At 40.1% G+C, this 27821-nt stretch overlaps 1 protein-coding gene across 5 annotated transcripts in view; it reads left to right on the top strand.

Annotated features, from left to right (window-relative positions):
- Positions 1–2984: 2984 nt before the first annotated feature.
- zdhhc20 (zinc finger DHHC-type palmitoyltransferase 20) overlaps positions 2985–27821 on the top strand; it is a 65963-nt gene continuing 41126 nt past the window's right edge. For all 5 annotated transcript variants that reach the window (XM_033022749.1, XM_033022747.1, XM_033022748.1 and 2 more), the window contains exons 1-2: positions 2985–3139; positions 13174–13200. In XM_033022749.1, the coding sequence (XP_032878640.1) occupies positions 3022–3139; positions 13174–13200 (145 nt within the window). In that variant the 5' untranslated portion in view covers positions 2985–3021. The remainder of the gene's footprint in view (positions 3140–13173; positions 13201–27821) is intronic.

Raw genomic sequence — 27821 nt, 5'->3', positions numbered from 1 at the left:
TCTTCGGCCTGGATCGCCTCGGCGCAGAGGGAGAACAAGGAGGGAAGAGACAGAGACTAAGACTTTTGCCTCCACCACAGCGAGGAGGTGCTTGGTGAACTCACTGTGGTGGATGTTAATTTGTGTTTATTGTATGTTTTGTTATTTATTATTATTGTGTATGACTGCAGGCAACGAAATTTCGTTCAGACCGAAAGGTCTGAATGACAATAAAGGAATCAAATCAAATCAAAATCAGGACAAGGGGTCACAGCTTAAAGATAAGGGGGAAATCCTTTAAGACCTAGATGAGAAAAAACAAATTCACACAGAGAGTGGTGAATCTCTGGAACTCTCTGCCACAGAGGGTAGTTGGGGCCAGTTCATTGGCTATATTTAAGAGGGAGTTAGATGTGGCCCTTGTGGCTAAAGGGATCAGGGGGTATGGAGAAAAGGCAGGTACGGGATACTGAGTTGGATGATCAGCCATGATCATATTAAATGGCGGTGCAGGCTCGAAGGGCCGAATGGCCTACTCCTGCACCTATTCTCTATGTATCTATGTAAGTGATGTTTCTAGTTGGCACCCTTTTTTAGACTGCATTCTCTCCACAGATCTCAAGTTCAAGTGAGTTTATTGTCATGTGTCCCTGATAGGACAATGAAATTCTTGCTTTGCTTCAGCACACAGAACATAGTAGGCATTTACTATAAAACAGATCAATGTGTCCATATACTATAATATAAATATATACACACATGAATAAATAAAATGATAAATTAATAATGATTATTAATAATCAAAGTTTGTCTGAGCCAGGTTTAATAGCCTGATGGCTGTGGGGAAGTAGCTATTCCTGAACCGGGTTGTTGCAGTCTTCAGGCTCCTGTACCTTCTACCTGAAGGTAGCAGGGAGATGAGTGTGTGGCCAGGATGTTGTGGGTCTTTGATGATACTGCCAGCCTTCTTGAGGCAGCGACTGCGATAAATCCCCTCGATGGAAGGAAGGTCAGAGCCGATGATGGACTGGGCAGTGTTTACTACTTTTTGTAGTCTTTTCCTTTCCAGGGCGCTCAAGTTGCCAAACCAAGCCACGATGCAACCGGTCAGCATGCTCTCTACTGTGCACCTGTAGAAGTTAGAGAGAGTCCTCCTTGACAAACCGACTCTCCGTAGTCTTCTCAGGAAGTAGAGGCACTGATGAGCTTTCTTGATAATTGCATCACTGATCTCACCTGATCATTGGTTTCCTTCAGCACTTTGCAATTACAGGTACCTGAAATTATTTATTTTCCCTCTGGAGTATTCATGCATGCAAAACAAAGCTTTTCACAGTACATCATAATTCATTGTACATTATCTGTGATAATAAACCGAAACCAAATCAAAACCACTTTCTGTTTTATTTCAGATTTTCAGCGTCTACAGTTTTTATTTTCATCCAATATTAAGGTTGTTTTATGCTGCCATTTTTGTACTGTTAGCGATTTATCCTTCAGAGAGGTGTGACTAGTCTGGGTGGCAGAGGTGCACTGTTCTTTCTCAGGCCTCAATTGATTGAACCATAGTCCTACGCTGCCAGACTGCCCATCCCACCAGCCTGAAGACTGCCCCTCGCCAGCAGGGTGGCTGACAACTGGGGGCAGCCTAACACACCCACCATTATGAGTCTTTGGCACCAAGTGCAGTACCCACAAATCCTTAGCTTACTTGTCTCTCCACCACCTTTCCAGACTGACCATCCAGTAGAGTGAGCTTGTATGAGAGACTCATTGGGTGAAGAAATTATCACATCCAAACTAAGCACTGAAATAGTCATCGAGTCATACAGCACAGAAACAGGCCCTTCAGCCTAAATTATCCATGCTGAGATCCATCCATCTAAGCTAGTCCCATTGGACTGGCCCTTTTCCTCTAATCTTTTCCTATCCACAGCATGACATGTACCTGTCCAAATGTCTTTTAAATGTTGTTATAGTAGCTGCTTCAAATACTTTCTCTGCCAGCTTGTTCCACATTTCCACCACCATGTGAGTGAAAATGTTGCCCCTCAGCTTCCTATTAAATATTGTTCTTCTCACCTTAAACCTATGTCCTCTGTTTCTTGATTCCTATTCTGGGTAAAAGACTTTGTGCATTCATCCTGTGCATCGATTCCTCTCATGATTTTACACACCTTACTACAAGGTACTCCAAAGAATGATGTCCTAGCCTGCCCAACAAGCTGCTTAATTATCACATACATGTACTGACAACGGAACAATTCTTACTTGCAGCAACTTATTGAAAGATACAGCATGGAAACAGGCTCCTCGGCCCACCCATGTTGCCTCACCTTCTCATCCAAGAGTGCAATAAACCTACAAACCCGCACATCATTGAGGAACACTCGGGGAAGCCCACGCGGTCATATGGGGTATGTGCAAACTCCACACAGACAGCAGCAGAGGGCAGGATCGAACCCGTGTCTCTGTCGCTGTGAGGAAGCAGCTCTGTCAGCAGCGCCACTGTGTACCGCCCGATGTCCTCCAGAGATGCTGCCTGAACCCACCGAGTTACTCCAGAATTTTCTGTTCTAATGACATTCTTACTTGTAGCAGGCCTATAAACGCGGATAGATGGTCATTGTTTTCAAGTTCAAGTGAGTTTATCGTCATGTGTCCCCGATAGGTCAATGACATTCTTGTTTTGCTTCAGCACACAGAACATAGTAGGCATTTACTACAAAACAGATTAGTGTGTCCATATCTTACACCGCGGAACCCGCAATTTCTACAAAAGCAATCATCGTTCAGCTAGAATACCATTCATACGGCCGCTTCAGAACTTCAAGCGCTGAAAAAAACGCCTCACGGTTCAACGATAACCGTAGCCTGTATCAATGGAGCAGCGGCCAATCTTTCTCCGGCCTGATCCATCAGCTCCGGCCCGTAGCATGTTGGTTGCCGGGCGACGGTCCCGCCCTTTGGCAGTTCGCGCATGCGCACTGGCGGTTCCTACGGGGATTCCGGGTGGGCGGGAGGATTAGGGGAGGGAACAAGATGGCGCCGACTAACGTCCTGAGGTGTTGTCAACGGGTAGTCGGCTGGATCCCCGTCATTTTCATCACACTCGTTCTCTGCTGGTCTTACTACGCTTACGTGATTGAATTATGCGTGTGTGAGTAAAAGATAAACGCACGGTCGCCGTTTCTGACCCATTGCATTACAGTCGCGGCGGCGGTATGAAGAGGAAGTAGCCTTGTCGGTCCCCCACTCCCAGCCCTCGGCTGAGGAGAGCTCGGGTGTTCAGCAGCAGCAGCAGATACCTGCTGCTCGACACTGGCAACTCCCGGGCAATCCGTCCAGTTGTAAGTGGCTGCAACAACTGTCCTGTGGATCTGATTAGTTAAATCCGAACGCCAGGTTTTTATCCGATTCTAATCGTCACCTAAACAATCGTTTTTCAAAATACGTGCTCGGTAACGACGCGAGCAAAACGAACTTCATGTGGCGTAGAGTGTGCTCTATTCACCAACATAAATTAAGGCAAAACGTTCCTGATAATAACATAATCGTTACATTTTAAAAGGTGATCCTCATAGCTTCCAGTAAATGGGTGGAAAGGGCGTATGTAAATGCTCCCTAAGAATTACATTTCCGTGTCTATCTTTTGTTTTTTGCTTCGGGTAAAAGAGTGATCTCATAGATCAGGAATTCCGGGTTCATTCTGTGTCGTATAACCTGTCCTGGCTTTGTGGGATAACAATCTTTCATTTGTAGCTCATAACTTCTGGGTCAGGAAGTACTGAACTAACTGATTTCCCCAGCAGATTTCTTAACGAGCTGCTGTTTTTTTCCCATCTTCCTTGCCTTAAAATGTTTCCAAATTGCCAGTTGGGTTAAATAACATCCAGGACATACAAAACAATCACTGGGAAGATTGAAACTATTGTTTTTGATCCTGGCTGTGAGCTCAGTTTCTTTTCTGGTGTCTCCGTCGCAGTCCTAGGCAAACGTGAAACTGAACCAGATTTACACACACTTGGTATCACATCTGAACCTGTGAAGAACTTTGCATTCAGATGCTACCACAGATTACCTGCTTCTATCTCCATAACAGAGGCAAACGACACCCATCTGCAGCTGGAACTCACATCACAGCTCTGACCCCTTAGATTGATTCCCGTGCACTCCTGATGGTCATCTCCTATTTTTTGTAAACCTGAAATGAAATAATCTAAAACTGCACTTACCCTAACTCGCCCCAGTCCTGTTTGCTGGAAAAACATGTTTGCTAACCTATTCTGTTTTAAACCCTCTGTTTTAAATTACTCATCCTTTTTTTGCAAATCTGTATTGGGCCCATTATGTCATTAAGTGAACCAAAATGCCACACACGTGACCAGATGTCACCACAAAGTGATACATTAAAAAATTCTTGTAAGAGAATCTTATTCATTGCTATTGTCCCACCTACAGAACTGTAATGCATGCATGTCTGCTAAATTTCACGATAAACAGACAAAAATATGAATCATATATACAGTCCAAAACAATATACCTGTAATGCTTTCAGAATTAGAAGAGATGTATTCCACAATTTTTCATATTTTTGGGCACACACGTGACTAAGAATGGGCCATTGGCTTTGTTCCTCCTCATCCCTATAATTGATATTAAACCTCCAATTCTGGTATCTTGATCAGATGTTGCATTACATTGTTAGCTCTAGAATTCATCTCTTAAATATCTTATTCTACTTCTCGTAGTTTCTTCGAGGCTCACATTAAAATCTACCTCAAATTGAGATTTAGGTCATTTGCCATCATGTCTCCTTGGTGTCAAGTTTTGTTTGATAATAGCATTAAAAAGTGCCTGCATTGTTCAATAACACAATTGAGAAGTGTCTGGGTGTTTTTTGCAATATTAAGCTGTACTTTAAATAAAGGGAAATATTTGTTAATTATACATACAAGATACATAAAATGTGTGAAGAATCAGTGATCCACACATTTTATGCAGGATCAAATTTTACTGATGCATCGGCACACAACAAGCATGCTTAATGTCCTGCAGTTCACAAATGGAGACTAGCAGTACTGGAACATCTATCAAGCAGATAGCTTCAGGAGGAGGGAGAGAGAGTGAAAAGGCTATAATATGAACTCCAATAATCAAAGTTTACCTTTTTGTAATGTTTTTTAAAACTTTAACTGTGTGTATTTTGTGCATTGTATTCAAATTGTAGGCGATGAATGTTCATAATCTTAAATCTCCCCCAATGGATCCAATTTCTAAGGCTTATCTTCAAGCCTTGTCTCTGCTCTTCTTTGTTTTTGGCCTCCAAAGTATCGCACATTTTTATTGCTAACGTATCAGTTTAGAAATTCCTATCCTAAAACTCCCCACCTGTATCTCTTTTTAAAAATATGTCTTGAAACATAATTCTTTGAGTAACTCTTTAGCTATCTACAAATACTTCCTTGTATCAGTTGGTGTGAAATTTTGATAATGTTTCTGTGAATTGTCTTTGTTAAAGTCGCTGTATGAGAGGTTTACAAAGCTTGCATTTTTCTTTAAAACTGCGGGCTAATTATATCTGTGATTAAAAGTGAAAAATGATGGAAAGACAACAGGTCAGGCAGCGTCTGGAAAATTAAACAGAAGCACAACTTCTTTGCCCATTTCCAACCTCTATTCTTCAACTATAATAAAACTCCCCAACAATCCAGCACAATCGGGTTTTTAGTGATGATGGAGAGGGAGATGTTATAATACTTTAAAATACTGTTAATTCACTTTTTAAATGGTATGCAGTGTTTTAATAGTTTCCCAATTAACCTGTTGCGTTTAAATGGAGAGGAGAAATGGGGCCTTTGTGAGATCTGAAAATAGGGACTCCAAGTAGTTTAAGGAGAGATTTGGAAACAGGGCCACATGGGGTTTAAAGGGAGAGCAAGAAATGGGGGCCCATTCCATTTGCAGTAATGTGCTTTTTGATTTTAGAGCACTATTGTGCAATATTATTTGCTTGCAGTGCATTTAGGGTCATGTTCAGGATGAGTTGATGCAAACAGAATCTGCAGGCTGTTTTATGGATCAAAACAGTACATGGCATCCAAAAATCTAATTATTCAAATTCTCCCATTAATTTTTAAAACATTTTTTAAGACTGGAATATGTTACTGAGGTGCAAACATCTTAGGAATTATGACATAGGGGTAACTAGTTTATTCAAAAGATAAACCTCTTTATATGTAACAACCCCTCAATCAAATGGATACGTTGTCTTTAAGAAAATGACAAGGCAAATATCTTTGACACTTGTAAACTACTTGTAACCAAACAATGTTAATCAATGTTACATCCATTGATACTTTAAGGCCATAAAAAATAGCCATTGGATGTGGGATATTCTGATTCTGTTTCATTGCAACTACATTAGGGAAAATCAATAAATGTTCATGATAATTGGTCCTAGTTGAAATTGTTCGCTTCTAACCTTAAGGGGCTGCCCCACTGCGACGACCTAATCTGAGTTTAGAAAAGTTTGCCCTCAACTCCGTTTCGCAGCATGTGGTCCTAGGAGGTCCTTTGAGGTCACTGGAACGCTCCTTCATGCTGGAAGGAAGTTCTCGAATACTCACGGCCTCAGCTAGGTTGTGGAAATTGTTTCAGCAACCCTTCTCCCCCTCCCCCTCCCCCTCCTCCTTCTCCCCCTCCCTCTTCTCCCCCTTCTCCCCCCCATCTCCCCTTCTCCTTCTCCCCTCCCCCTTCTCCCCCTCCCCCTTCTCCCCCTCCCCCTTCTCCCCCCCCATCTCCTCCTCCCCCTTCGCCCCCCTCTCCATCTCCCCCTCCCCCTTCGCCCCCCTCTCCCTCCCCCCCTTCTCCCCCTTCTCTCCCCCCCCCTTCTCCCCCCTCCCCCCCCCCTTCTCCCCCTCCCCTTCTTCGGACAGAAGGATGTTGCTGGAACTGGAGGGCTTACATTATAGAGAGAGACTAAGCTAGGATGTCTCTCCTAGAGTGATGACACACTATGGGAGACATTCTAGCTTAGTCTCTTTATATAATGTCATCCCTCTAGTTCCAGCAATATCCATGTGTCTGAAGAACGGTCCTGACCAAAAATGACACCTATCCACATTCTCCAGAGATGCTGCTTGACCCGTTGAGTTACTCCAGCATTTTGTGGCTTTTTGGTAAAAAGCATCTGCAGTCCCTAGTGTCCATCCTTGTGAATGTATGGATAAACCGTGACATTGGAGACAATCAGCATCTCTCACTTCTGACTTTGAAGGAAACCTCTAGCCGATGGCAGCTAAAGGGTGACCGTATAGAGGTTTATAATATGAAGTGCATAGATAAGACGTATTGTTAGTCTTTTTCCCTGGGTAGGGGAGTTGAAAACTTGAATTCATAGGTTAAAGGGGAGAGGGGAAAGATTTATAGGGACCCTGAGGAACACGTTTTCCACACTGGGTGGCAAATATATGGAACAAACTGCCAGAGGAAGTGGTAGAGGCATGTACAATTGCAACATTTAAAAAGCACGTTTGGTTACGTTCAATGGTTGGAAATATTTTGTGGATTGAGGGCCAAATGCAGGCAAATGGAACTAGCTCGGGAAGACACTTTCGTCATATGGGCAAGATGAGTCAAAGGACCTATTAGTGTGCTGTGTAACTCTATGACTCTAGTTAAATATCTTGCGAACAGCCTGCTCGTGAATTATGATGCATTAGGTAGCATGTTGGATGGAGGCTGTGCACAGAACTTCTTTTTTTAATTTATTTTTAAAATATTTTTATTAGTAGCAGTGTACAAAAGTATAAACGGCGGCATATGACATAATACATTTATTGTACAGCTATTTTAATTTTAGAAAAGATGAAATAGAAAAAGAGAGAAAGAGCAAGAAAGAGAGAAAGTGAATGTGTAAGAATAGAACCCCTAAACCACCAAATGAGTGTAGTCAAAGAGTGAGTAAGTAAAAGAAATAGGAAAAACGTAAAGAAATAAAAAAACAAAAACGGGGGAAAAAAATGATATACCTGCTTCATTTCTCTCCACACCCATCACCCAGTCCGTAAATCGGTTTAATTCCGAAGTTGTGTTGTACCATACTATCCTTGTAATGAATCAATGAATGGAATCCATGTCTTCGAAAATTGCTCTGATTTTCCTGCTGAGACAAGTCTCATATTTTCAAGATGTAGCGTCTCAGACATGTTTGTAAACCACATTTTAAGAGTTGGGGCAGATGTATTTTTCCAAGATTTAAGTATACGTTTTTTCGCCATTATCAGGCCATAATTAAGGAAACCAGATTCAGATTCAGATTCAAACTTTATTGTCATTGTGCAGTATACAGTACAGAGACAACGAAATGCAGTTAGCATCTCCCCAGAAGAGCGAACATAGAATAATGAGAAATAAATATATATACGTACATACAGTCGTAGAGCTGGGGGAAGGAGTGTCCGGGGGGAGGGGTGACTGGCAATCACCGAGGTGCAGAGTTAAGTAATGTAACAGCCGCAGGGAAGAAGCTGTTCCTGGACCTGCTGGTCCGGCAACGGAGAGACCTGTAGTGCCTCCCGGATGGGAGAAGGGTAAACAGACTGTGACTGGGGTGAGAGCAGTCCTTGACGATGCTGCGCGCCCTTCGCAGACATCGTTTGCTTTGGACAGACTCAATGGAGGGGAGTGAGGAACCGGTGATGCGTTGGGCAGTTTTCACCACCCTCTGCAGTGCTTTCCGGTCGGAGACATAGCAGTTGCCATACCATACTGTGATGCAGTTGGTAAGGATGCTCTTGATGGTGCAGCAGTAGAAGTTCACCAGAATCTGAGGAGACAGATGAACTTTCTTTAGTCTCCTCAGGAAGAAGAGACGCTGGTGAGCCTTCTTGACCAGTGTTGAGGTATTGTGGGTCCAAGAGAGGTCATCAGAGATGTTGACCCCCAGAAACCTGAAGCTGGAGACACGTTCCACCTCGGTCCCGTTAATATGGATGGAGGTGTGCGTGCCGCCCCTAGACCTTCTGAAGTCTACAATGAGCTCCTTGGTCTTCTTGGAGTTAAGGGCCAGGTTGTTGTCAGCGCACCATGCTGCTAGGAGCTGGACCTCCTCCCTATAGGCTGACTCATCGTTGTTGCTGATGAGGCCAATCACCGTTGTATCATCTACATACTTGATGATGGTGTTAGTACCATGTACAGGTGTGCAGTCGTAGGTGAAGAGGGAGTAGAAGAGGGGGCTCAGCACACAGCCCTGTGGAACGCCGGTGTTCAGGGTGAGGGTTGAAGAGGTGTGCTTGTCTATGTTGGTTAGAAAGTCCAGTTTCCAGTTGCAGAGGGAGGGGTCGATGCCCAGGTCGCTGAGTTTGGTGATCAGTTTTGAGGGTATAATGGTGTTGAATGCTGAGCTATAGGGTGATTTCACGAAAGGTCACTGGAGCGTAAATCCCCACTCACGTGACCGAAAATTTTAACTGGGGGACAAGCGTCACTTCCGGTACATGTTAGTGAATGGGAAAACACGCACTTTCACACCCGTTAAAAACATCGAAAACGGCCAGGTTTTGAGCTGCAATTTACAGAGCCGGTCGGGGTGACCGTGAGGAACAGCTACCTAAATTTACAGTCCAAAATAAAGATAGAAACTAAGGTAAATACAAGAGGGAGCTGAAGGTGTAAAAACGGCGGATGTTGATTGCCGACATTTTTCGTGGAGATTTAAAGCTCCAAAATATCGGGAATTATCGCGTTTGCTCGCTGCATTTCATCAAAAGTGGCATTATTGACTTTGTTATCTTTATTCATTTGTTAGATGAAAAGTATTAAAAGTTAGAAACCCTTCAGTAAAATTGCAAAATCGGCCATGGTTCTCGGGTGGGTTTTAACATGCAAAATGAAAATGCTTCTGAAGCTCCATTTACCATTTAAATAATCGTAAACTATCAATGCGTTTGGAAATCAATTTTACTGAGATGCAAGTTTACGATTATTTAAATGGTAAATGGAGCTTCAGAAGCGTTTTCATTTTGCATGTTAAAACCCACCTGAGAACAATGGGCGATTTTGCAATTTTACTGACGGGTTTCTAACTTTTAATACTTTTCATCTAACAAATGAATAAAGATAACAAAGTCAATAATGCCACTTTTGATGAAATGTAGCGAGCAAACGCGATAATTCCCGATATTTTGGAGCTTTAAATCTCCACGAAAAATGTCGGCAATCAACTTCCGCCGTTTTTACACCTTCAGCTCCCTCTTGTATTTACCTTAGTTTCTATCTTTTATTTGGACTGTAAATTTAGGTAGCTGTTCCTCACGGTCACCCCGACCGGCTCCGTAAATTGCAGCTCAAAAACGGGCCGTTTTCGATGTTTTTAACGGGTGTGAAAGTGCGTGTTTTCCCATTCACGAACATGTACCGGAAGTGACGCTTGTCCCCCAGTTAAAATTTTCGGTCACGTGAGTGGGGATTTACGCTCCAGTGACCTTTCGTGAAATCACCCTATAATCGATGAACAGCATTCTTACGTAGGTGTCTCTGTTGTCGAGGTGGGAGAGTGTGGAGTAAAGTGCGGTTGAGATGGCATCCTGCGTACTCCTGTTCTTGCGGTAGGGGAACTGATAGGGGTCCAGTGTGGGAGGTAGGCAGCCTTTGAGGTGTGCCAGGACCAGCCTCTCGAAGCACTTGGTGATGATGGGAGTAAGTGCAACTGGGCGGAAGTCGTTGAGGCTCGCCGCAGTGGAGTGTTTTGGCACCGGCACAATGGAGGTGGTTTTAAGGCATGTGGGGCCAACTGCTTGGGCAAGTGACAGGTTGAAAATGTCAGTCCAGATGTCTGTTAGCTGCGCAGCACAGGCCCTGAGGACACGCCTGGGGATGCCGTCAGGGCCAGCAGCCTTACGTGCATTAATCCTGCTCAGTGCCACGTACATGTCGTAGGGGGTGAGTGTGAGGGCCTGGTGATCAGCAGGGAGCACAGCCTTGATGGCCATCTCTAGATTGTCCCTGTCAACGCGGCCATAAAAGTGGTTAAGCTCCTCAAGGAAGGAGGCGTCGCTGGATGTGGGGGTGGTGTTGGTGGGTCTATAGTCCGTGATGGCCTGGATGCCTTGCCACATGCGTCGGGGGTCGGAGTTGTTATTGAAGTGCTCCTCAATCCTTAGCTTGTAGCAATGCTTGGCCTTCTTGATGCCCCTCTTCAGGTTAGCCCTAGATAAACTGTAGGCTCGAGCATCGCCTGACCTGAAAGCGGTGTCCCGTGCTTTCAGCAGTAGCCTGACCTCGCTGTTCATCCAAGGCTTCTGATTCGGGAATATGGTAATCCGTTTGAGGGAGGTGACACTGTTGATGGTGGAATTGATAAAGTCCAAAACAGAGGATGTATAAGAGTCAATGTCCGTGTGGGAGTCAAGGGTGGCCTGGGCTGCAAACGCCTTCCAGTCAGTGTTTCCAAAACACTGCTGAGGTGTGGCGTCCGCCTCCTCTGACCAGACTTTAACTGTCCTCACTGTGGGTTTAACACGTCTGATGAGTGGGGAGTACTTTGGGAGCAGGAACAATGAGAGGTGATCAGACGGTCCAAGGTGGGGGAGGGGGATGGTTTTGTAAGCTTCAGCCATGTTAGTGTAAACTTTGTCCAGTATCTTGTCTTCTCTAGTGGCGAAGGAGACATGTTGGTGGAATTTGGGGAGTACAGTCTTCAGGTTGGAGTGATTGAAGTCACCCGCAACAATGAAGGCTGCCTTGGGTCTTTGAAATATTGATAGCTCTGGGTAGGCTTCTGCTGTTCCCAAAAGAATCAGTTCCGTATGGGGGTCCAGTTTTGTTTTTAATGTTTTTGAGAAAATTTCAAAGATTCCTTTCCAAACGTTATGTAGTTTTATGCAAGAGGCAAAGGAATGTGTTATAGTTGCTTCTTGAAGGATACATTTGTCACAAATAGGAGATACATTTGAAAAAATCTTATTCAGTTTAGTCTTTGAGTAGTAGAGTCTGTGCAGTATTTTGAATTGGATTAAAATGTGTCTAACATTAATCGAACAATTATGTATATATAAAATATATTTTTCCCATCTGTCTTTGGAAATTTTTAGGCCTAATTCCTCTTCCCATTCTCTTCTAGTTGCATCTGACGATGGAATTTCTATATTTAGAAGGGTATTATACAAGTATGATGTTAGATTGTTTGACTCGGAGTTTCTATTCATAACTTCGTCTAATATATCTGGCAGCAGAGTTTGATAATCATGGGTATATGTTTACAAATAATCTTGAATTTGAAGATATCTAAAATATTGATTACCTTTCAGACTGTATTTCGACTGTAATTTCTGAAATGTCAGATTTCCCATCTCGTACAGATCTCCAAGCTTTTTAATTCCTAGTCCTTTCCAATAAGTAAACGTTTTATCTATAATAGATGGCTTAAACGACGGGTTATTAGCTGTTGGTGAAAGAAGAGATAAATTTCTTAGTTTAAAAGTTGATTTTACTTGTCTCCAGATTCGTAAAGTGCTGTGAATAATCGGATTTTTCTCATATAATGTGTTCTTCAACTTTGTTGGGGAGAGAAGAATCGCGCCTATATTAAAAGGCGAGCAATCCTCGAACTTCATATTCAAGCAGAATTTGCAGCTAATGGAGAAGATAAAATTGACAAGAACCAAAGAGTCTCTTTAATTAAGACGGACAACATTTATCTATAGAACCGGAAACTTGTCTGCCATGGGTTTTCAATTATATTAGAAGCCAATTAAAACTTTTTGGAATGGTCTACAGGATTGCAGCACCACTAAAACTAACAATTTTAAGAACTGTACATATTTGCCGTTTTAAAGTCACACATTGTGAGTTTATTTGGATGTTTGGGGCAGGTGCATGGAGGCTGTGATAAACATGATGGCTAACCTTAGGTTCTATATTCTTTAGTGTTTTACGTTGAAATCAATTGCGATTTATTTCGGGAGATTCATACCCATTTTTAAAAAAAGATTATATTCAGCGTACATAAATGTGCAATGCTACTTTGTGTATTTCACAACCATTAAATTCAGGATTGCTATTGGTGGCTCAGCTTGTATTTATTAGAACCAGAGTTTTAGATTCCTGCCAATATAGAAGTCAGTTTAAATTTGGTAATCAAAAGAAAATCTGTGTTTAACGCTTTAATTCTTTTCTTCTATCTTGCAGTTACCATCCTGAGCATTGGGGAAAAAGGTGAGCATTAGTGTTAACCAACTCATGTTTTCATGACTCGAGTAATGCAATAAAATAAACTTTGCATTCGAATTTAGAATGTTATAGTTGTACAGTCTGGTAAATAAAGAAATTTCAATGTGATCAAACTGTAGTTTTATTTTACTATGTATAATTTCTATCATCAACAATGTGAGGTTTATCAATGATAAGAAAGGAATCCCTCACATAATCTCTCAGGATAGTTACAACATTTGACACATGCTGTTAAAGATACTGAATCCAAACTTTTTTGAATTTGCTGACTATTTATATACATTTATACCACTGGTTCTACAAAATTCAACATTGTAACCGTTATTTCTGGATTCTTTTTTCATTGTGATGTGCCAGACAAAATTAATTACATTGTTCAGATTGCAAATGAAATTTAATATATGAAATATCGAAACTGTAAAGGAATATTACCACGTCGTTCTTCCCTTCCATCGCAATGCATTATTCTTTAAATATCGTTTCCCATTTATTTAGTTCATCCAGTGTAACTAGTGTACATTATTTTGCAAGGATTACTGTTGAAAGTTATGAGAGAGACATAAGGAGGGCTGAGGTAAATGGTCGATCTTGGAAGGTTATGATAAGAAATATTGCGATAGCTGAAATCATATCTGGAAATGTTGTTTTGGATGGAAAGGAAGCAAGGATTTCTTTTGGTCTTTGACTAATATAGACTACGGATTAATAATCTTTTTTTCTTTTCTTTTTTTAATAATATTTTTATTAGAAGTAGACATATTATAAAGTATAGTTCATATTATAGTAAAAAAACTTTTCATATACATCTGTCATACATTATTAAAATTTTCAATTGTCGATTACTTCTACTTCTAGTGTTTTTTTTATATAGAAAAAGAGAAAGAGAGAATAAAGAGTTACAAATATCAAAAAAGGTGGAATGGATTACTTATAATACGTCATTGGAGATAGGTTCGTAGATTATAAAGTATGACTTTTCATCTAATCCTGAGTTCAAGTTTCAGTTGGGTTTTCGTGCTGGGCCAATCTATCCCGTCAGATAATTAATGAATGGAGCCCATATTTTATCAAAAAGTTCTTGTTTGTCCATTAAGACAAGTCTAATTCTTTCTAGATATAGGGTCTCCGACATTTCCACAATCCACATTTTAATTGTGGGGGTTGTAGGGCCTTTCCAAAATTTTAATATTAATTTTTTTCCGGTTATTATACTGTAGTCGAAATTTCTTTGGCTTGTTGTGAGTGTTAAACTTTGCTCTGATATTCCAAGTATTATTAATTTTGAGTTTGGATCCAGTTTTGTATTAATAACTTCTGAAATTATTTCAAAAATATCAGTCCAGAAATGTTTAATTTTTATACAATTTGCAAACGTATGTGTTAAATTAGCATCTAGATGTAGACATTTATCACAAATAGGAGAGATTTGTGGGAAGATTCTATTTAGTTTTATTTTAGAGTAGTGTAATCTATGTAAGACTTTAAAATGTATTAAAGCATGTCTGGCATTTAACGAACATTGATGTATATGTTGTAAACTTTCGTCCCACATATCTTTCGTTATAGGATGACCTAATTCATTTCCCCATGTGTGTCTATATGGTTCCGTCGGTGGCACCTCGTTGTTTAGGAGGGTGTTATAAATATAAGCTATTAATTTTTCAGTGTTAGGATGCTTGTTCATACATTCATCAAGGATTTCTGGTTCCCTAGTCCTGTAGACTTGTGTGTTAGATTTAACATAATCTCTAATTTGTAGATATCTGAGGAAATTATTTGAGTGCAGTCCATGATTCTGTTGTAACTCCTGAAATGAAAGAAAAGTGCCTTTCCCATAAAGATGTCCAATCTTTTTAATTCCATAATTTTTCCATTGTGTGAAACCCTTATCCAAAAAGGATGGCTTGAATAAAGGATTATTTACAATGGGAAGGCATAGTGGTATATTATTCAATTTTAAAACTTTTTTTAATTGTTTCCAAATTCGTATTCCACTATGTATTATGGGGTTTTCCTTATAGGTTTTTTTGTGCAGTTTTGTGGTAGCAAATATGATCGGACCAATTTCAAAAGGTAAACAGTCTTCCTTTTCCATCCTTAACCAATCTGGTTGTTGATCCATTTCTTCCAGCCAGAAATTCATGTTTTTAATATGAACTGCCCAGAAATAAAACAAGAAATTTGGCAAAGCCAAACCTCCATTTATCTTTGACTTCCATAAATGTTTTTTACTTATTCTATGATTCTTATAATCCCAGATAAAACTTGTAACAATGGAGTCGACTTTTTTGAAAAAAGTTTTTGGGATATATATTGGGATTAATTGAAATAGGTACAGTAGTTGCGGTAAAAAGATCATTTTTATAGCATTAATTCTACCAAGCATTGAAATGGGAAGTGTTTTCCAGTATTGAATATTCTTGTGTAGTTTATTCAGTAAGGGTGGAAATTTTAGTTTAAATAAAGAGGTATATGTCTTAGTTACATAGATTCCTAAGTATTTAAATTTATCTTTGACTATTTTAAAAGGGGATTGTTGTAATGTATGTAAATTGAGTTTTGTTATTGGCATGATTTCACTTTTATTCCAATTAATTCTATATCCTGAAAACTGACCAAATTGAGTTATTAAATTTTATAGATTTGGAATACTAGTTTCTAACTTTGTAATATATATTAGTACATCATCTGCATATAAGGAAATTTTATTCCTAGTGTCTCTAGTGTTATATCCGTATATTCCTGTATGGGTTCTAACGCTTTCTGCTAAAGGTTCGATTGCAAGAGCAAATAATAGTGGGGATAGTGAACATCCTTGTCTACAACCTCTAGTGAGATTAAATTTAGTTGATAACATTTGGTTTGTTAATATTCTAGCTGTTGGATTAGAGTATAACAATTTAACCCATGTACAGTACTTCTCTCCCAATTGAAATTTTTCCATCACCGAAAATAAATATGGCCATTCTACCTGGTCAAATGCTTTTTCAGCATCTAACGAAATAATTGCTAGATCTGCATTAGGAATTCTATTGGAGGATATAATATTGAATAGTCTTCTCAGATTATAAAATGAATAACGTTTTGGAATAAAACCTGTTTGGTCGGGGTGTATTAATTTATTAATCACTAAGCTCAATCTATGAGATAGAATTTTAGTTAATATTTTCTGATCAGTATTTAAAAGGGCTATTGCTCTATATGAACCTGGGTCTTCAAGATCCTTATCCGTTTTTGGTATGAGTATGATTGTAGATTCATTTAGAGTTTCTGGGAGTTTCTGTTGAGTGTAAGCGTATTTGTACAGTGTCTGTAGGCGTGGAGAAACCAGATCATAATTTTTTTAATAAAATTCAGAACTTAGACCATCAGGACCTGCAGCCTTTCCGTTTTTTAAAGATTTAATTGACCCTTCGATTTCTTTTATCGTAATTTCAGCACCTAGTGATTCTCTCTCTTTCTGATCTAAACCCGCAAGCTTACTTTTCTGTAGAAATGTTTCCATTCCTGCTGATTGTTCTGTCATTTTAGATGAGTACAATTTTTGATAGTATTGTAAAAATCTATCATTAATATCTTTAGGCAGTGTTAGTGTTTCTCCCTTGTCTGTTCTAATTTTGTAAATTGTTTTTTCCCCGTCCAGTTTACGAAGTTGTCGCGCTAATAGTTTTTGTGGTTTATCACCAAATTCAAAATTTAATTGTTTTGTATGTTGATAAAGTTTTATAACTTGGTCTGAGTATATCTTGTTCAATTTATATTTCAGTACTGCAATTTGTTGTGTTTTATCGTGGATGGTGCTGCTGCATTTTCTATGTCTAATTGCCTTATTTCCATTTCCAATTTCTGTTGTTTGGCCCTATTCTCTTTGTTAAGAAATGATTGAGAAGAGATTAATGCTCCTCGCACAAATGCTTTAAATGTTTCCCAAAGAAGGGAGGCAGAGATTTCAGGGCTATCATTAGCCTCAAAAAACATATTAATCTGTTTTACGAGGTATTCATTACATAACTTTTCTTTTAAGATTTGGGGATTAAGTCTCCATTGTGACTGTGTCTCTACCATTCCGTTTAGTTTAATCATAAATGTTAGTGGAGCATGGTCTGTGATTATGATATTATGATATTGCGAGTTATAGGTAAATGGGATAAGTTTTGAGTCTACTAAAAAATAATTATCCTTGAGTAAGTTTTATGTACTGGTGAGTAAAACGAATATTCTCGACCCGGCGGCGCTATGGAGTAGGAGAGACTCGCGCCAACTAGCTCCGGGAAAAAAACGCTAAAAACGGGGGGAAAAGACAGGTCCTACCTGCTGAAAACAGCACCGATTGTTTGCAGTAAGTTCGTGACGTCATCAGGCGCGCGACACCGGCAGTATGTCGACACAGCATACTCCCCCTCCCAAGGCGAGAAAACCCGGCAGGGCTAAAGAGGTAGGCCCAACTGAAGCCTCGGCCTCAGTTTTAACAGCATCCCAAGAAGATATCTCAAAGAAGAAAAAGACTGAAATGGAAGAATTTAAAAAAATTCTTGCACAGGAAATCTCTAAATTAATGGAAGAACTAAAAAATCTTAAACAGAACTTCAAGGAAGAGCTGAAATCTTTAAAAAATGAAATTAAAGAACAAATTAAAGAAGAGGTTACAGATACTGTACATGAAGTTCTGGAAGACTGGAAATTAAATATAGAAGAAAATCTGACTCAAAATATTGAAGAAGTAAATGATAAACTGAATTCGATGGAATCTAGATTTGATTCTAAGTTGGAACCTATCCTCCAGACATTAAATCAACACCAAGAGATTGTAAAGGAACTAGAGGAAATTGCTGAGACAAGCACCGAAACTACAAAAAAACTTATCGCCGAGAACAAACGCCTATCAAAGTTATTGCATCAAATAACCGAAAAATGTACTGACTTGGAGGGACGACAGAGGCGTCAGAATTTAAGAATCGTGGGCGTCCAGGAAGGCAGAGAGGGGAGTCGTGACCCCCGTGAATTTGCTGCAGAGCTACTGAAAAAAGTCTTGAACCTGGATCAAGCACCATTACTTGCCCGAGCGCACAGAGTATCGAGACGTCGTCCAAGGGAGGGCGCCCCTCCAAGACAACTGATAGTGAAGGTGCAATATGACCATGTTTTGGATGATATGATGAAGAAAATTGTCCAAAGCAGAAATCTCGTATTTGAAGGAGATAAGATTAGTATATTTAGAGATTATCCTGTGGAAGTTGCCAAGAAGAGAGCGTTGTTTACAGAAACAAGAAGAATACTGAAGAACATAAAAAATTTGAGATACGGACTGTTATACCCCGCAACATTAAGAGTTACCTACGAGAAAAAGGAACACTTCTTCATCAAGCACACAGAAGCACTTGAATTCGCCAAGAGTATCGAGGATAAGACCGAAGATTGAATAATATTCAACACTCAACACTTACCTGGATATTGTTATCCCGCAGAGAAGATATGGAACTCTAAACTCTAAACTATTATATTTAAGAGCTGCCCAAAATCTGCAACAAGAATTGGGCAAATATCTTGCTACTGATATATAATATTTACATTTTAGTACTAATCTCTAACAACTATTAATAATCATGAATACTAATTAACACTAATTATCGCTAACTGGATCAACTAAGAACTAACTAAAGTATGAAATATAAGTAAAGTGCGATCCAGGTATTTTATAATTAAAAATGTATAGTGGTTCTTTCTCTGATATTTTTGATTTTGATTATTCTTTGACAAATGTTTATGTTATACGAGACTAACATTTCAATTTGAGACTAATAATTATATCATTAATGGAATATAACCATTATCTCCTTCCCCCCCATAAATTGCTTGCACTGAATTTGAAACTTTTCTTTTAAGGAAAGTATGGAGCTAGTAATTTTTTATTTTTTTTACCAAAAGCTACGGAAGTCCTTAGATGCTTAGCCACATTAGGGTGGCTATCACTAACTGCACTAATCTTAGTTGTAGTTTTTTTCTTTTTCAGCCTTTTACACATTACTAATACAATTTTTTATTACCTCTTCTACCTTATAATATATTATATTTTGTATTTGGAATGGAATTACATATTTTATTTAGGGAGATATGTTCGGATGGAAAACAGACGAGACTTAAAATTAATCTACCTGATGCTCGAGTATAATGTAGGGTTGAGTGTGCTGAGCCATCTGCTCTAACCACTCTAATCACAAGATGCAAGACGTGAATAGGAAAATTGGGGGTGAAGGAATTAAATTCTGTAGTTGGAATGTTAAGGGAATTAATGAACCTATTAAGAGAGGCAAAGTGTTAGCTCATTTAAAATCATTGAAAACAGATATAATATTTCTCCAGGAGACACACCTTAAAAAGGAAGCACAACAGAGATTGAAAGCAAAATGGATTGCTAAAGCGTAACACTCCTCATTCTCACATAAATCTAGAGGGGTTGCAATATTAATTCGTAAAGGTATACCCTTTAAACATATATCAACGATTGAAGATATTGAAGGCAGATATATTGTAATAATAGGGGAGTTATACTCAAAAAAGGTGACTCTCCTTAATGTGTATGGACCAAATTTTGATAGCCCCCTGTTTTTTAAGAGAATACTTAACAATATCCCGGAATGTACATAACAAAACTTAATAATCGGTGGAGACTTAAATTGTACATTGGATGCTTATTTGGATAGATCATCAACTCAAAGAAAACTAAAATCTCAATCAAGTGAATTTTTAAACTCATATATTAATACTACCAACATTACGGATTAATAATCTGAAGATCAAATATAAATTCTACCATTGGAATTTTTCCATTTGATTTTTTAAATCTTATGTGAATGATATCAATTGTAGGAAGTGATTATATTGACCATGAGCAAAAAAGATATGTGAGCACATGGCAGTGTGCTTTTCAAGGGATACGTGCCATTTCTGGCTTAGTGTATGTGTGACCATAGCAATGTTGTTGCCTCTTATCTCTGAAATCACCTAGCAAACTGCAAGATTGTGTCATATCTCCAAAGGAAATAATGAACCGGATGTGACAAAGACACATTCAGTTCAAACAACTCTGTAAAATCCTCCTTGCTAACATCTAGAGACAAGCAACTTTCGACAGTTTGATATATTTGTACTGTGTAGGAAGGAACTGCAGATGCTGGTTTACACCAAAGATAGACAAAAAATGCTGGAGTAACTCAGTGGGAAAGGCAGCATCTCTGGATAGAACGCTTTGGGTCAAGTCCCTTATCGTAGAGTACGATATATTCATATAGATTATGAATTAGTAATTACTAACCAACAACACCAACTCCCTCATCACTCCAGATTTCTCCTACCTTTAATGATCGCCCAGCTTAAAGTGTAGTGCCATCAAAAGTAGTAGTGTAATAAGATAAAGCAGGGAAGAAATGCCGGCATTGACTCTGATTCCCTATGCTTTTGCAAGGGATTAGGCCACATCTTGTCCAAGCAATCTGTTATTCATGTTGAAAGCTGTTTAAAAGAAGCACCAAGTGTAATAAGAGCATAGAAAATAACCTAAAAGGGTTTTCCAGGTCTTCAATATTATTGGCACAGTGTCATTTGTTGCTAACTGAGCTGATTGTGTCTCAAAATATATATCTGTGCAGCAGGGTTTGGGTTATGTCCTACATGATCAGGATTTCGCATTGACCTCATCAAATCCATTCTACCTGTTGTAATATTCTACCTGATGGGGCAGCACAGTGGCACAACTGGTAGATCTGCAGCCTCTCAGCGCCAGAAACATGGGGTTCAATCTGAGCTCGGATGCTCGGATGCTGTCTGTGTGAAGTTTGCATGCTCTCCCTCTGACTCCAACTGGTCCAGTTTCCTCCCATATCTCAAAGACATGCACGTTTGTAGGTTAATTAGCTACAATAAATTGCCCTTCAAGTGTCGGGAGTGAATGAGCAAATGGAATAACATAGAACTAGTGTGACCGGGCGATTGATAGTCGGCGTGGACTCAGTAGGTCAAAAGAGTTGCTTTCATGCTATATTTTTAAAATTAAAATGCAGCAGTCCATGATGCAAATGCCTCAAAGCTATAGAAACATCATTGTTTAAATAAAATATAATTTACACTGAAGCTGCAGTTTTGTTCTTTAGCATCTCCATGCTATTTGCAAGAAATTAAGAACAAATCTACCAACTTGTAACGAGCACTGTGATCCATGAGATGCAGATTTTCATTGTGTCTTTAACCTCACAACATTGCATTTCCTTCATTATGTTATTGCCATCCAAACTGGAATTGCATATCAGGAACGGTATCGGAGGTACCTGTAAATTTGACGTTATAAATCTTTGGAGACAGAGCTGTCGATTCCTACATATTCAGCGAAGCCTTTGAAGTTCTGACATACATTTGTATATAGCATTACCAGTTAATTACCAGCCACAAATTTATCTCCAGTTCTGGCAGGGCTCAGCCCAAATGTAAGTGATGAGGATTAGGTGTATGCAGATATATGCAACTGAGTCTGTAATTCATCCAGAAATTATTGACATCAAAATCTGATCCACATGGTATCAAGAAACAGCTTTAATTGGATAATCAAAGGTTTTAAGCTCTGATATCAAATCAGAAAATACTGGAAACATCTGCGGAAAAAGCAACAAAAGTAACCTTTCAGATCTGAGATGCTTTGTAAGAACTCAGTAAGAGAGAAAACCAATTCATTTTGAATTGTTGGGAAGAAGGGGAAAGAATGGTTGAAACGGAAAATCTCTGAAAAGGTAGGACCAAACGGGTTAATGTGGCAGTTAGAAGCAGGTTTTGTGCGTGTTATGTCTTGCTAATAACCAGTCTCTTGAAGCTTTGACAACATCCTGGCTCAGGTACTTCCAAAACTAGTCATACTTCCAGCCAAGCTGTTTCATTAGAGTTCATTGCCCTTCGAAAGGGGGAAATCTTTTAGGACCGAGATGAGAAAATCATTTTTCACACAGAGAGTGGTGAATCTCTGGAATTCTCTGCCACAGAAGGTAGTTGAGGCCTGTTCATTGGCTATATTTAAGAGGGGGTTAGATGTGGCCCTTGTGGCTAAAGGGATCAGGGGGTATGGAGAAATGGCAGGTTGGATGATCAGCCATGATCATATTGAATGGCGGTGCAGGCTCGAAGGGCCAAATGGCCTACTCCTGCACCTATTTTCTATGTTTCTATGTTCAGCCCGACAAATTGAAAAATTGCCCTGGTATACCAGGTACACAATCCATTTGATTATTTCTGCGGGTATTCCTGAATCATCAACAAAGTATTATCCATAGTGTTGCTCCTTGACTCTTTCTTGTATCCTGTTTACCAGTGTTTAGTCTCGTTTCTCCCTGATCCAGTTAGCTCTAGATCTCATAGAAACATAGAAAATAGGTGCAGGTGGAGGCCATTCGGCCCTTCGAGCCAGCACCACCATTCATTTTTATCATGGCTGATCGTCCCCTATCAATAACCCGTGCCTGCCTTCTCCCCATATCCCTTGACTCCACTAGCCCCTAGAGCTCTATCTAACTCTCTCTTAAATCCATCCAGTGACGGCCTCCACTGCCCTCTGTGGCAGGGAACTCCATAAATTCACAACTCTCTGGGTGAAAATGTTTTTTCTCACCTCGGTCTAAAATGACCTCCCCTTTATTCTAAAACTGTGGCCCCTGGTTCTGGACGCCCAACATTGGGAACATTTTTCCTGCATCTAGCTTGTCCAGTCCTTTTATAATTTTATTAGTTTCTATAAGATACCCCCTCATCCTTCTAAACTCCAGTGAATACTAGCCTAGTCTTTTCAATCTTTCCTCATATGACAGTCCCGGCATCCCAGGGATCAATCTCGTGAACCTACGCTGCACTGCCTCAATCACAAGGATGTCCTTCCTCAAATTAGGAGACCAAAACTGTACACAATACTCCAGATGTGGTCCCCCCAGAGCCCTATACAACTGCAGAAGAACCTCTTTACTCCTATACTGAAATCCTCTTGTTATGAAGGCCAACATTCCATTAGCTTTCTTCACTGCCTGCTGTACCTATAAGCCAACTTTCAGTGATAAGGATGCCCAGATCTCGCTGCCCCCCCCCCCCCTTACCTAGCCTAACCCAATTGAGATAATAATCTGCCCCCTTTTTGCCGCCAAAGTGGATAACCTCACATTTATCTATATTATACTGCATCTGCCACACATCTGCCCACTCACTCAACCTGTCCAGGTCACCCTGCAACCTCCTAACATCCTCTTCACAGTTCACACTGCCACCCAGCTTTGTGTCATCCGCAAAATCTCAATACAGTTTTGGTTCAAACAGACCAAACATGAAGCTGACTTGGGTAGATGCAGTGAGAATGAAGTCCTTTGATATGGGAGTAGCATGTAACTATTGTGGCCATAAGCCTAGAACCAGAGTGTCCTATGATTCACTTTATGACCTTTCCATCACCCAGTCAAGAGTATAATTAATTTCTCTCCACCATTCACAGTCTCTACATACACGTAAAACTCCATGGTTAAATAAAGACACAAGAGAACCGAAGGATATAAGGAAGGAGGCATTTAAAGTACAGTGTGTATGATGAAAAGCGTGTAGGACTCTGGTGTATGATGAAAATAAAAAATAAGTTTACATAAACAATTAGGAAGACAAAGGAACTGAAATTAAATTGTCAAGGAACATAAAACTCCCAAATAATTTAAAAACATATCAGTATAAAAAGTAGAGGTGAGCTTGGAAATAGAGCCATTAAGAAATAGATGGGATAATTTCACATGTAGCAGTGGAGGCAGATCATCAGATCATTTAGATGAGACTTTAGGTAATGAGATGAGAAATCAGATAAATAAAGAAAATAGGCTATATAAAATCAATCTCAACACAGAATAAAAATAATGATCCAGATAGATTGCACCAAACTATATTAAATGAATCTAACAAAGACTCCTTAGAGGCATTGCTTACGTGGTGATGGAGTTATGCAGCAAAGAAATGGGCTCATTGGCACATCACATCCATGCTGACCTTTTAGCATATCTACGCTAATCCCATTGGCCTGCTTTCAGATCTTCTATCCCTTGACTATTTAGGTGTCTATAAATATACAATACAATACAAATTTAATTGTCACATGCACCAACTAAGGTACAGTGAAATTAATTTGCCATGCAGCGGTACAATTGAAAAAAGAATACACAATACACAATAGAATTTAACATAAATATCCACCACAGCATTCTTCACTGTGGTGGAAGGCAACAAAGTTCAGTCAGTCCTCCTTTATTCATCTGTGTTTGGGGCCATGAACCCTCTGTAATCGCTGTTACGGACGCCGGATGTGCAGGGCCTCTCGTCGGGATGAACAAAACTCTGACGTCAGGACGATCGAACACACTCCACGGCTCGGTGTGCCCGAATCGGCCACTTTCTTACCAGCTTCAGGATATTGCAGGCCGGCGGTCAGAGCTCTTTTCCGGCGATCCCCGGCAAGGGATCCCAGGCTCCAGATGGTAAGTCCACGGCATGCCCGCGGCTAGAAGCTCCGCAGACCACAGCCCCATGATGCCAAAGTCACCAGACCCGCGATCGGAGCACTCTTTTCTGGCGACCCCCCGCAAGGGTCTGCCCCGCTCCACAATGGAAAAGTCCACGCTGCGCCCGCCGCTGAAGCTCTGGGCCCGATTCCGGGAAAGGCCGCTCCAATCCAAGCTGTTAGGCCGCGAGAGGGGGGGGCGGAGAAGCGACATGGAAAAAGTTGCCTCTCCGTCGAGGAAGTGACTGAAAAACAGTTTCCCCTTTTTCTCCCCCACCACTCCCCACATAAGACATACCGAGAGACACTAAAACAAACATTTGGACATACTAAAAAAAAGCCGAAATAACGAACACACTGCTTTCAGGGCAGCCGACTCACAGCATCCCCAACCGACCACTTTGGTGGTATATAAGATCGATATAGGGTGCAAGTTGCAGCAGGAGTTAAAATTGGCATGTAACAAAGGTAATGCCAGTGTGGTTATGTGCGTTTACAAAATGCAGGTAGAGTGGGATAATCAGGTTAGTTCTGGACCCCAAGAAAGGGAGTTTGTAGAGTGCCTCCAAGATGGATTCTTAGAGCAGCTTGTACTGGAGCCTACCAGAAAGAAGGCAATTCTGGATTTAGTGTTTATCTAATGAACCAGATTTACTAAGGGAACTCGAGGTAAAGGAACCACTAAGAGGTTGTGACCATAATATGATAAATTTTAATCTGCAGTTTGAAAGGGAGAAGATTAAATCAGAAGTGTCAGTGTTGCAGTTGAACAAGGCATGAGACACTAGCAAATTTGCAAATGAGACAAAGCTGGGTGGCAGTGTGAACTGCGAAGAGATGCTAGGAGGATGCAGGGTGACTTGGATAGGTTGATTGAGTGAGTGGGTAGATGCAGTATAATGTAGATAAATGTGAGGTTATCCACTTTGGCGGCAAGAACAAGGAGGCAGATTATTATCTTAATGGTGTGAGATTAGGAAAAAGGGAAGTGCAACGAGACCTGGGTGTCCTTATACACCAGTCACTGAAAGTAATCATGCAGGTACAGCAAGCAGTGAAGAAAGCTAATGGCATGTTGGCCTTCATAACGAGAGGATTTGAGTATAGAAGTAAAGAGGTCCTTCTGCAGTTGTACAGGGCCCTGGTGAGACCACATCTGGAGTATTGTGTGCAGTTTTGGTCTCCTAATTTGAGGAAGGACATCCTTGCTATTGAGGTAGTGCAGCGTAGGTTCACGAGGTTAATCCCCGGGATGGCGGGACTGTCATATGAGGAAAGATTGGAATGACTGGGCTTGTATTCACTGGAATGTAGGATGAGTGGGGATCTTATAAAAACTAATAAAATTATAAAAGGACTGGACAAGCTAGATGCAGGAAAAAATGTTATCAATGTTTGGGGGGTCCAGAACCAGGGGCCGCAGTCTAAGAATAAAGGGGAGGCTATTTAAAATTGAGATAAGAAAAAACGTTTTCACCCAGAGAGTTGTGAATTTGTGGAATTCTCTGCCACAGAAGGCAGTAGAGGCCAATTCACTGGATGAATTTAAAAGAGTTAGATAGAGCTGTAGGGGTTAGCGGAATCAAAGGATATGGGGAGAAGGCAAGCACGGGTTACTGATTGTGGATGATCAGCCATGATCACAATGAATGGCGGTGCTGGCATGAAGGGCAAAATGGCCTCCTGCACCTATTTTTTATGATTCTATCAAAAAAGTTGTACGGATGTTGGGGAAGATCTTGTTCGGAGTGATAGTTGCAAATGTGGATTTGTGTTCAGATGAGTTTCAGGTGCTCAGACTTGCAGCTCTGCTGTCAAAGATGTATTAATTACTTCTGCATTTCTATTTTGAGAATGTGTTGTTGACTATACCCTGACATGTAAACAGTGGCAAAAGGCAGGAATGGAGCCAATGTAAGCAAACGTTGATGTAAGTTAGCCTACTAACCCAGCAGTGGGAGAGGCACAGCTGACACATGATCAAGAAACTGGATTGTATGTATACTATGTTCTTCGTGTAAGAGGGCAGGGTGATATGTAAATGGATAAGCAGTGCTAAAGCATGTAGAAATAGTGAATAAACAAATGCATTCCACATCTAACAAATCATGCTTAACTATTCCAATGGCACGTTATTGTCACATGTACTGAGAAACAGTGAAAATCGTTTTTACATGCAGTTCATACAAGTATTGCTCTGCATAAGCACATCTTGGATACATTGCAAGTGTACTGAAATAGTACACAGACAGTATACAAGAGTCACCAGATCTGGCACCATTTTCAAGTCCCAGTTGTTTTAAGTACAAAGTTAGCACTCTGTATGATTTGAACCAATTTGTCACAATTTGTTAGCAACTTCTCTCAGGTTCTATAGAGAATTAGATAAGTTGAGACAACAGATGAGAACTACTTTTTTTTTTTTTTGTTTTTTTGTTTTTGTTTTTGTTTATTTTATTAGAAGTTAATACAATACAAAACAATACAGTGGCACCTAATTTTAGGTGCCAACTATGTCATACCGTAATCCATTCTATGTACAACCTCTAGTTTTATGTTATGAGTAGGCAAGACAAGAAAGATGAGAACTACTTGAAGGGAATAACACATGTATTGTGGGACGCCTCTATAAAATGTGGCGTCGCAGAATGCTGATGAGTGACAAATTTGGTTTCATCATTATCTTAAAATAAAAAGACCACTCCATTGAAATTCCCTCTTACTTTCTTTTGTGTTAGGTCAACATACCTGCTCTATACCCTTCACGTGGATGCAATCTTTGCTCTTCATGATGACTATACCCCAGGGGGATAATATATCAATCTTATAGCCAATTTGCATATCTGAATCAGTGAATTGTTTTGAAGTGTTAAATTATAATACCGGCTCGATATTAGACAATGGTTAAATACTATTGCACGAGAAATTTGTGAGAAAATGTATGTTTTATAAGTCCTATGGGTCAGAAGCACAATGTGCTTGGTCGATTATAATTTCTTGTGTGCGTTTACTTACACCACATTAAATTTGTTAAAAGTTGATAAGAGCTTGC

The sequence above is a fragment of the Amblyraja radiata genome, chromosome 6 (genome assembly GCF_010909765.2).
Source record: "Amblyraja radiata isolate CabotCenter1 chromosome 6, sAmbRad1.1.pri, whole genome shotgun sequence".
NCBI lineage: Eukaryota > Metazoa > Chordata > Chondrichthyes > Rajiformes > Rajidae > Amblyraja > Amblyraja radiata.
Note: the sequence above shows the minus strand (reverse complement) of the source record. Positions and strands in the feature narration are given on the sequence as shown.